We start from the raw sequence: 12,007 nt of genomic DNA, 5'->3' as shown, positions 1-12,007 counted from the left end.
TAAATGTAAATAGTAAAATAAGTAATAAAAAATATGTCAAAAATATAATTTTGACATTGTGACAATTAATTTATGAAACAAGCAGGCAAAGGAAACTAAGTTTCAGTCGATCCAGCCATACGTAAACCTATTATGATTTATTAATAAAGCTACGGGTCCACTGGTTCAGAATCGGAATGTACAGACAAGTTAAGGTTATGAAGAAATTAACACAAGGCAACAAATGCTTAAGGTTTTGACCTACCTTTCTCTGATTTTGACCTAGTGGACGCGTAGCTCAATAGAAAGTCACCTTCATACTGGTATATTATCCTAAATTAACATATTTTTTACCAAATATTTCTATAAGCAAAATGTAAGTTAAATGTAGAGTAAATAAAGCACATTATCGGTTGGCAGGACAGCGTGTCAGTGTGCAGCGCTTGCCCGGACTGCGTGAGCGTGGATGGGTCAGCTCGTGTCGCCTTCCACGACCTTAGCGTGGTGCCTGAAGAAGGAGAGCAGGAAAAGGTTTGTAATAATATCTTTTAATACTCATTTGATACTTACTATAAACATGTAATTTTATTATTAAAGTACGTTTATTAGCTAAAATAATTCCTTTCACTGGCTTTCTATTAGAACGCGCTTCTAAACGGGCCATATTTTCCTGCAATATGTGGCTGCAACATACTGGCCGGACACATTGCGAGCAATTCCAGCCGTACTATGCAATATTGCAGCAATGTGTCAGACACATAGCCACACATTTTTGATATTGCAGCGGATGGCCGATATTGTTTTGATAGGTTGCCGAACGATCGCTGAGCTCCCGATTTTACTGCAATATTGCCCAGCCAGTTTTATTGTTGTTTCAGTCGCTCTCTATTGTTTATTTTTCTATTTTTTATCAAGCATTAATTTTTGACATAAAATGTCTAATGTTTCACGCCTATTGGCGTAAGGTCGAATCCTCTGTCTCTGCCTTTTCCTTTTTGATTTTTCTCGTAATACAATTTAGGCTGCCGCGACGAGTGTGATTTCGTCAGCCATTGTTGCCGGTTTGTGTGGCCCGTTTAGGAGTCTGCATGAAAGTTGTTGACCTTTCTATGTCTCTTTTGAATCTTTTCAGAAGCTAGAAAGTTGTAGAAGGCTTGTTGTAGAATAACGGGCCAAAGTAAATATGAATTAGTAAGCGGGTATGTAACTTTATTAGGAACTGTAAACCATTATAATCAAGTTCCATCGAATAATCGTAAAAATAACTTGGCACACAGTTTTTAGACAACCGTGTGACAAATTATTTCGATTATAAAATGCCGTAATAGGAACTCAGAGTATGGCACAAGAATTTGCGTCAAAGAATTTTCAAGAAAGCCATCGAGATGTTTGACGCGTTAATCAGTTTCCGCGAGCAATAACCGTTGGTACTGAAATAGATCGACCCGTCAGAATGCCCGTCAACTGAAAGCCAGCCTCGCTATACTAATTACTTGCACGTGGAAAATATATGGAATATTATTATAGATATCTGATATTGATTTACCCTTAATAATTATATTAGGTCGGGAAAAAAGGCTATTATAGTATGTATGAACTTGTAATAAAATCTTTTCTTTACACAAAAAAGCTTGATATTTGGGGACCGGACGAGCTCACAGAAAGAAATCTAATGAACCGTGTACATTTGTTATTCTTGAAGCCAAAAAGATTTTATTACAAGTTCATACATACTATAATGCGAAAAGACTTTTTCCCCGACCTAATATCATCATTTAAACTCTCGTAAAATTAATCCCTTCTGTGAAGAAAACGCTAAATTAATTTTGCCTAAAAGATCGGCGTACGAAATAAAAAACCCGGTTACAGGATAAATTATTAACGCAAGGCGGATTTTTTTAACTTTCGCACACACGAAAGATTTTATTACAAGTTCATACATACTATAATGCGAAAAGACTTTTTCCCCGACCTTATATCATCATTTAAACTCCCGTAACATTAATCCCTTCTGTGAAGAAAACGCTAAATTAATTTTGCCAAGAAGATCAGCGTACGAAATAAAAAACCCGGTTACAGGATAAATTATTAATGTAAGGCGGATTTTTCTAACTTTCGCACACACGGAATCCAATCTTTATGTCGTTACTTTAATTTGAAATCAATTGATAATGGCTTTATAAGCCATCTCCGTGTACAAATATTTATAGGTATGTTAGGTATGTACCAAAACTATTACAAACTTGAGAACTGTATTTTCAAGACAGTGGTAGTTTAAATCTGACAAACGGAACAACATGACACGAATCTAGCCACTAAACGATCACATAAAAGAGTTTATAAGAAATGTGATTGATGTTAAACTAAAGAAAAATGTTAGAATCTACAGTTTTTAAACAATGGCCTTCGCCAATGATAAGAGCAGACATTTCCCTAAAACATTGTTTTATTTAGATAGGAACTCAGTCAAGGACGGCCAAGAATTTCATGTGTAAGAAAATATTGTAGGACGTAATGTTGTTTTATAAATAAACTCAGTCGTGCTTGGATCGTCGCGTGCGCAACCGCGCCACGGATTTTGTTTGTGACAAACCGATGAAGGTACTCATTTCACTGCTAATTTAGTTTTAAAGTTCAGAAATCGTGAGCTTTTTGTACAGTGCAATTGCAAAAATCATTTAAACGCGTCATTAAATCTATTAAAAATCATTTGTTTCGGAAAAAGGATAGCAACAGGTATGACAATGTGATAATAAAATTAAGAACTAAAAAATCGTAGGTAAAGGTCATATTTTTTAAATTTGGTTCTTGTTTTATTTAGTCTACAATAATAATGAGTTCATCGGCCTGTCTGCGTGGGTTTTTAAACTGTCACAAATGCCCAGTTTCCCGGGAAAATGCGTAATATTACCAATTCAAAATGTAGGTACTACAAAAGTGTTGTTTTCTTTCTCATATATTTTGATGTTAGGAATGATAAACGTATTATCGTAAAGTAGAATGTAAATATAAAAAACGGTTAAAAAGTCTAAAAGGCCTAATATTTTCCGGCACCATTTCTTTGCTTGAAATTTTAACAATGTTTTTAATATTGCATTAGTATACTTTTCTTCTTTCTTTTAGTATAACTTTACATCGAATAGTACGCTAGAAAGATCACTGACATTGTACCTACATTATTATGAACATTACTAGAAAACAACAGTATCTACAATTCAACATCTAAGTATTTAGTTTAAATTAAAGTTTTTACTCCATAAAATAACACAAGTTCTCCGGCTTACTGTTAGTATTTATAAGAACTCTTTACTTCAGATTATTTACTTACCAGCTGACCCGCGCAACTTCGCTTGCGTCATATAAGAGAGAAAGGGTCATAATTTTCCCCGTTTTTGTAACATTTATTACTGATACTCTACTTCTATTGGTCGTAGCGTGATGATATATAGCCTATAGCCTTCCTCAATAAATGGGCTATCTAACTCTGAAAGAATTCTAGTAGTTCCTGAGATTAGCGCGTTCAAGCAAAGAAACAAACAAAATCTTCAGCTTTATAATATTAGTATATAGATACCTACTAATACAAGTACATTATCGAATAGCCTTCATAGAGTGAGTTATGGCTTCCACCAGACACAATCGCATTTATAGATTCATATCGACAATAAACCATTCAAATTCATATGAACCACCATATTGTAAATCATATTATATTCAAGAGCCGTCCGAATGGCTAATATTATGAATATACAAATATATACACTATGTACAAGCTTCCGCCCGCGGTTTCGCACTTCAAAAGCGTTGCTCGATTCCGGAAATACTGGAATTCTTAACATGTTTACGTTTTATTTGATGCTTCCTGAGGCTCTGTTTCTTAATATATACGTAGAAAATTAGTTAATTCTTAAATCCTTACTCAAGTAATTAGTAAATTACATACATACCTACATAATATCATGCCTTTTCCCTATAGAGACCAAGAAACCCCACTTGGTACAATCCTTACAAACTTTCCATGCCACACTCACATCCATACATCTTGGTAACTATGGATGATTAGAACTTAACTAGATAGCTATGTACTATAATAAGAAAAGATTTTAATACGACTATCGAAGTTATCCCAATAAATTACTTTCGTATCTGATTGACATTTTCTTTTGTTAACACGAAAACCTTTTAGAAAAACCCAAATAAGTACTACGTGTCCTAGCGATTAAAACCTTGACAGTTTTAAAAGAATTCAAACAAAACGTTGTCTTGGGGTCTTTAAGGAACAGTGTCCTTTTCTCTCTAACTAAGGGATATAAGCTCAAAGATTTAAAACATAGGGTAGAACTCTCACAACAGCTTTTATAATTTGGTGTTAACATCCATACTAATATTATAAATGCGAAAGTAACTCTGTCTGTCTACCCAATCACGCCTAAACTACTGAACCAATTTAGTCTATATATATTATCATCACGCTACGTAAAAAATGTTACAAAAACGAGGAAAAATTTCACCCATTCTCTCTTATTGGACGCAAGCGAAGTTGCGCGGGTCAGCTAGTCAAAAAATATGTGAATATCAATGTCATGTCGTCCGTCAGACAAACAAACTCTCATATTGTTTCACTAACTTTTAACGACACAAATGACGGGTGACGTTCATCAAAGAATATTTCAGACAGATGGGCCGGAACCACAAGCCTTGGTCATCATGGTTAGATATAAATAAATACGATAGTTAACGCTAACCCAAGGTTAATGATACCCAGATAAAAGTACCATCAAATATATTATTTGGACGTGAGTGATGTCTTACAAGCTAGTTAAGAAGTGTATTTATAAATAAAAATAACGATTTTTACCTCACAAACTAATAAATATATATCATAGTAAATATCATTGGACAACTCACACATGGTCATTTGAATCCAAACCAAGCAGATCTTGTTCTAAGGTAATCAAATCACTGATAAACATACTAAAAAGAATTACAACCAGACTCAGAACAGACATGTACTAGTGCTCATTACACAAAAATTTGTCCCGGGTGGGATTCGAACCCACCACATGCAGCACTACGGTTGTTGCAGCAAGCTGAACACTTTAACCGCTGCGTCAAACGTGCAGTTAAATTTACATTAGCTTTTCATCTCGCCCTTGACATTCAAACAATAAAATTTGCAACCTTTGAAACCCCTACTATGTAACTGATCAATACATAACAAAATATTAAAGAACATTGAATTAGATTTATATTTTATTTACTAAAATAAAATCAACTCTTATTTGCCAAAATAAATACTGAAGTCAGTTTGTAGACTAGAAAACTAGTTCCCAATACTCAGACAATCTCGTAAAGTTTTACTACCAGCAAATGGGTTTCGGGAACAGTAGCGAAAATAAACGTAGCTCAAACGAAACGTCTTTAGAAGTTTAGAACAAAGATACAGGTAAAATTGAGTGTGGATTGAGTGTTTGTCTCATAAACATCAGATAATATTGAGTTCTGTGAGCTTGAGTTATAGAAAAAAGTACTTAGATTTCATTTTTGAGTATTCCAAACAATGTTTAACAAAAAAATTATCAAACGCGATACGCAATTTTAAGAATTATTTAGCGTCAGGCTTATGTGTACAATTCCATTATTTGTTTTGTGTGCAAGTCAAAGCTATAACTGTATAGTTTTGGTGAGGGGATCACTTAAACCACTACGCTTTTTACAACAAGGCGTAAGTTAACGATATCCGTGTCATGAATAGATTATACGCGATAGAACCTATTTAGGCATAAAGTCATCAAGACTACTACCGGATACAGGAAGTTTATCGTAGCCGGTGGTCTTGAGACACATACCATACAAGCTTTATTTTTAGTGCTCTCCTCGATGGATAGTCCTACACAATCAAAAGTATCGACTTATCAAGCGATTTCAAAAATTCTTGCTACGAAATTTATTTGCATTACATTCTACGTAATTTGCTGTAAAATCAAGTATAAAATACCATGAATAAAAGCAAGGCATTATTATAACTAATTCGTTTCTTCGTTAACTAATTACTCAAGATTAAGTTGCTATGACAAAAATGGAAGTCTTAGTGTCAGTATTATCATAAATTAAGTGGACTTCACATTCCCAGCTATCGATACGATATTCTTTCTAGCAAAACGACAACCTACTATGTCGTTAAAAAGAGATCAAACATAATTCCTTTCTTGAGTCATTAGTCGACTAAAGACACATTTATCAAGTATCCAAGAATGCCCCATTAAGTCCATGCGTACTTTAGCTCGATTCTTTACTACTATTGACTACAAACAAACGGCTAGCTATCGAGAAAATTTACACCAAAATCTGTTTAGCGCCTCTACCGGAACCTCTACCTAATAGTTCTAACGGAGCCCGTTAGAACTATTTTGGCAGTACATTTTAAATGTCAAATTTTCGATACTCGACAGTCGACAGTACTGTTAGTAGAGAATCGTGCTACTGAACATTATTATACCTATGTATTAAAATCCGATGGATCGTCCTCGATGAATCATAATAAAGTGCACGGCAGCTATAAATACAATTTTAATGTTACAGAGCGGAGCCGAATCACCATGCACGTGCGACGAATGCCAACAAGAGGCGACAAGAAAGATCCCAAACTCTCAGAAACCGACACATATGACGCAAAACACGAACAATGTGCAGCCAAATATAGCAGACAATGGCCACGAGCGGGTTGTTGATGTACTGGTTCACGACGCACCGCCCGAGGTACCAAGGTTCTTCCAATCTGTTACCTCTCCCCCCTACCACGTCGCAGGACCCCCGCCGCCGGGCTTCGTCATCGCCCCCTACCAGCCGCCGCGCTTCCACACCGGAGGGAACGTCGAGGACCTCCTCGGAGAAGTCCAATCGACACCGACCATTCAAACCACTTACATACAACAGAACTCAGTGTTCATGTGCAACACACGACGCATCACACAGAAACAATGTTGTTGCCAGAAAAAGGAACCGATCGTTTGTATGCCGAATATTGAAGAACAAGAGCCTCCGAAATCATACGTCACTGAAAAGAATATTGAGTTAACGTATGACTATCCGCGAGGTACGCCTATCCCTAGCAGCCCGAGTCCGAAGTCCGGCGAGGACGTAACGACGACCACAGAGGTCGCCAGTACAGTAGTCTTCGTTGAAAGAAGAATACCTGTAAAGCCAAAGAAATTTGATTTTTTCTCGAGATCTCGTTCGGCTCCTGTAGGGGAAAATGAAGAGCCGATTTATGCTACTGTCAACAAACTACCAAAGAGATTACGTAGAATGGAACTCGCTAATCTGGAGAAAGAAGTGGCGTACAAGTCTGGAGAGCCGGACTCTTCGACCCGGACAGAGTTGACGTTGAAAACCGACTCAGAGTCGCAGATGCCGCCACCTGACGACGACACTAGTAGATCTGACAGAGAGAAGTCCACGGCTCCCCAAAGACCGGAATCTCCGAAAGCTAAAAAGCGAAAAAGATTCTCTTTGACCTTCAAAAAGAGGGAGAGAAAAAGAAGAGATAAAAAGAAAGATATGAAAAATGGAGGTGCAAAGAACGGAGGGACCGTGCAGGTGGAGAGTGACAATGAGAGGCTGATAGAGGGAGAAGTGCAGGAAATGGTGAAACCCAAGCACTGCACCAGACACAGGCCCAGGAATACCATGTCGTCTTCGAGCTCAGGCCCGCGGTACAAGCGGGACAGCTATCAGGTAAAACGCAAGTCATTTCAGAAACGCAATTTGTGAAGATTGAGAATCATTGTACATTTTGGTTTTGAGACTACTGTATTTTTCGTCAGATTTACAAAATATGGTTAGAGGCAACGAATGTAAAACCTACAAGTAATCTCTGGACTATCTCATTGACATTGTTTACTAACGATGGAAACCTCATACGTGCATGTCGTGAAACTAGATCGCGCACGACACGCTAAAAATATAAATAGAGTCTTCATTACCACGCATATTTTCCAATTTTCATATGAATCATATTTTCAAATATGGGTAATTTTCAATGTACATTTACCATATTGTGATGCATTATACCAACGAAATTAAACTAACCACCCATTTGTACAGCATAATTATATTCTACATCTAGTACCCCTTTTCAACCCATACGAGTGACCCCTATATAAAAAAACTTGTATTTCTGTCTTACGAGAGTATTTTTGCAGGAGATGACAACATCACACTCGGAGCACGAGAGGACAAACAGTATGTGTTCATCGGTGAACTCCTTGGGCTCAGCCTGCACCCACAAGTCTAGGAAGCTGTCGGCTCCTACCAATGATGCTTCAATACCTTGGTGTGGCTGTTGGGGAGCAGGATGCGTCTGACTTCGAAGATTTTGTAGCAATTGTCACATATAAAAATAAATACAGTTATCAGGTATACAATTTGTGTAATCAAACCTGAAATCGTTAATAGAAATTACGTATATTTCAACAGCAAATCAATGACTTATTGAGTAATATGCACATAAGAGAAAGACGCACAAAGTTGCGCTTGAACATATATTCGCTACAATACACAAAACAATACCTATTAAAAAAAGTAAGTCAGTTTCAATGTTTATGGATAAGTATCAGATAAATACCTTTCCACTAGATAAAAGAACCGATACTAATTCAAAAGTTCTCAAAATCGGGGCTTAACATTGCAACTCGCAAACTACCAAAATAATGCGCATAAATTTCATTCGCGTTAATTTAAGTATTCAATTATATAACAAACATGCCACGCGAAAGTTTAAAAGTTAAAATGAGTTCTTTATTCTTTGAGTTCGTTATGTATCAAATTGAATGTCTGTCACTAAGATATAAATTAGGCAAATGTATGTAAATAATATGAGTAATCTGTGATTAAGTTGCGTCGTATGCTAAAGGCACAAGCATGTCTGTCGAATGAAAAATAAACTTTTACACAAAATATTACATTTGTTTCATTATTACCTGCATAATACCGTAAGCACTCTTGTTTAGCAAAATATTCTTTCTTAATGTCTTGGGTAATGAGAATTAACATTAAGAAAATTTTAGTCGTATTTGAAGCCCTTGCTTTCCTCTGGAAGAAAAAATGTCAGTCTTTTATAGACGGTAACAAGTTGTAATGTTATAGTTGTAACTAGTTTTTCTATTTTCGTTAGAATATTCACAATGTAAGCCTTGAGCTTGGATTTCACAGTCCTCGACAATAAATCCGTCTCTATACCATGAAACCAAGAATATAACATATTTCTCCTCTGCTCATACATTCAAGAAAATTCTTCAGATACAGCCGAATAAACATCGAAAGTCGGAATAATATCGGAATCGGAGGGGGTTTATCACCCCGTATTAATTTCTGTGGCTCCAAAATGTCAATCCAGTGGCAAAAGTAATAAATGAATGACCAAATAAATAATTACAAAGCAACATATTATCATTACGGTTTCTCTAATTCCGACAGCTTTGGAAAGACTTCTATAGTAAAAATAATATAAAAAGGTCACAATTAAAACCCACATTCATTACATAGATGATTATTTATTATAAAATATGACACATTCCTTTTAGTTGTGTTTACAGTAATTGAGACGCATAGCAAAATTCATATGCCGCGACATCCGGCGCCGCCTGCGCACATCACCATGATAATATCACAACATTGATCACACTACTATAATATAAAGAGAGGTGCCAGTGATAAGCGGAAGCGGAATGACAAACAGTTACTGTTTAATTTATGAGTATTTGCGATTTTATATGGAGTATTTCAGACCTAAGATTAATTCAATGGTAGATCAAAATGAGCATTGATATGAATTGAACAGTTATTTTCCAAAATAATAAAACTGACATTTGAATCTTCCTTTCTTTGAAAATTTTCGAATATCATTCCAGGACTTGTTTTAGGGAGATTCTTTTTTATTTCATTACTGGGACTCACTATTACATTATGACAAAGTATTGAATTTTAAAAAGATAATCATTATTGGCTTAGCTAGCAAATTGCACTTTTTAGAGTGCGCATTTTCCGCTAACCGCTATCAATACAACCTCGGATTAGATTAGAACCTTCACTCTAGTACCTACATAATGGCAAGAGCAAAAACATCATTCGCTCAATAATCACACTCCTCCGATTATATTAACCTACACAAGCGATCACTCAATATAACAGTCATAATAGACCAAGAAACACAGGCGACGCCGGGGCACACGACCAAGCGTACATTGATTTCTACTGTAGAACATTCGAGAACCTACAGGAAAGAATTTCAAACGTAAAAGCGTTTTCTACCAAAAAATTACATACAAAAATTTATTAGGAATCACCGAAATCACCGCACGTCTAAAATAAAATGGCACGTTTACGAAATTCATAGAAAAATGTGCTCCAAAAATAATAAAATTAAAAAATAAACGTTACAACTTAAAGAAAACACTCATAATATTGCATGGAGTAACAAATATAATGGCTTTAAAAACTCTTTGATAAACAAAATCTCAATAAATAAATTAAGCAAAATAAATGGATGAATGTACAATATTTACATCGAATATTTATATAGAAATTGCATTTTTATTTCGAAAAAACATTAGGGGAAATTTAACAATAAAAAAATACAACTAAAATGTTATTACACCGTCAGTGAGATCTATAAGAAAAGCGAAAAATTCTAGAAAAATAATATTTAAAACACAGGTAGGCTCTATGTCTTTTTCGATTCATAGTAAAATATAAAAAATTCCCTCACATCATTCCCCTAATGGACATGATACTGTCTCGCTCGCACACACGCTGGCGGACGTATACGGCGCGTGTGTGCGACAGAGACGATGATATAATGACATTATATCGTTAAAAACTTACGTACATCTTAACTATGCTTAATGAAGACACCTAATATATTAAATATACTTATTAAATAGTTACATATACTTTACTCGCGATGCTTAATACAAATCCGAAATTGCTTTTGCAAAATAATAATAATAGAGTAAAATCTACCTTACGACATATGTAACAAAGTTCATATTAGATGAAGACGTATCGTTATATTTAGTAAATGAAGGTAGAACACTCGCTCGAATGTACGTTATATTTGATATTTAAATATTCAATGTCCAATAGTAATCTCAATTTGTGTCACACCAATAAATATATTGCAATTGCAGTCATTTTATCCTCAACATTGAATATTTAATCATCAAAATCCGTACAAAACAAAAATATACTCACAATATTTATAAAAAAATACAATGACGAATACAACAATGTACTTAGAAGCGAATCACTTGTAATACAAATAATTTGAAGTAGCTTTTAATACGAAAAAATCGATACTGAAAGTTTTAAAAGTAAAATTCTAGAATGACGCACACCCATTCTTACGTCTAATGGCATTAGAAGATTGTAACATATTGACTTAGTTATAAAGAAAAAGGAATAAAACATTTACAAGAACACGAGTTTTACTCGCAAGATTCCGCTTAAAGGAGCGCAGGATTACTCAAAAATGATATACAATAGTAATAATAAAATGTCGAACGTGAATCACTACTAAGTTTTCTACAAGATTTTGCGACGCGGAATCTTAAAAAGTTTACATCAAGATACTAGTATATAATATATAATTATTAATAAAAGAAGAATATATGGAAGAAGGAAATTATTAATTATGTATTTTTTATAAATTAAATGAGATACACATAATGTACTACGTCAGTCTATCTAACACTTATACAAAATAGGCCATCCACTATACATTATAGTGAATAGGTTATTTCTTACAACATTCTGAAACGATGTTTTCTTTTTTACCGAAAATCATAATAATAATTATTAGTTAATTCAGTTCAAGTGGAACGTGAAATATTCTTTATCCGAGATTTATTGGTAATATTTAAAATAAATACTATCCCAGTAAAAAAACATATTGCAAGATAAAATAGTATAATAGTCCAAATAAATATGCTTAATAATGCAACAAAACTGGCATACTATTTTAATGCCA

At 34.8% G+C, this 12,007-nt stretch overlaps 1 protein-coding gene across 3 annotated transcripts in view; it reads left to right on the top strand.

The window, feature by feature from the left end:
* LOC142983913 (uncharacterized) overlaps positions 1–8,939 on the top strand; it is an 82,878-nt gene extending 73,939 nt beyond the window's left edge. For all 3 annotated transcript variants that reach the window (XM_076131114.1, XM_076131113.1, XM_076131115.1), the window contains exons 5-7: positions 400–510; positions 6,562–7,716; positions 8,184–8,939. In XM_076131114.1, the coding sequence (XP_075987229.1) occupies positions 400–510; positions 6,562–7,716; positions 8,184–8,345 (1,428 nt within the window). In that variant the 3' untranslated portion in view covers positions 8,346–8,939. The remainder of the gene's footprint in view (positions 1–399; positions 511–6,561; positions 7,717–8,183) is intronic.
* Positions 8,940–12,007: the final 3,068 nt, after the last annotated feature.

The sequence above is a fragment of the Anticarsia gemmatalis genome, chromosome 25 (genome assembly GCF_050436995.1).
Source record: "Anticarsia gemmatalis isolate Benzon Research Colony breed Stoneville strain chromosome 25, ilAntGemm2 primary, whole genome shotgun sequence".
Lineage (NCBI taxonomy): Eukaryota > Metazoa > Arthropoda > Insecta > Lepidoptera > Erebidae > Anticarsia > Anticarsia gemmatalis.
The sequence above is the reverse complement of the archived record's forward strand: the minus strand, read 5'-3'. Positions and strand labels throughout refer to the sequence as shown.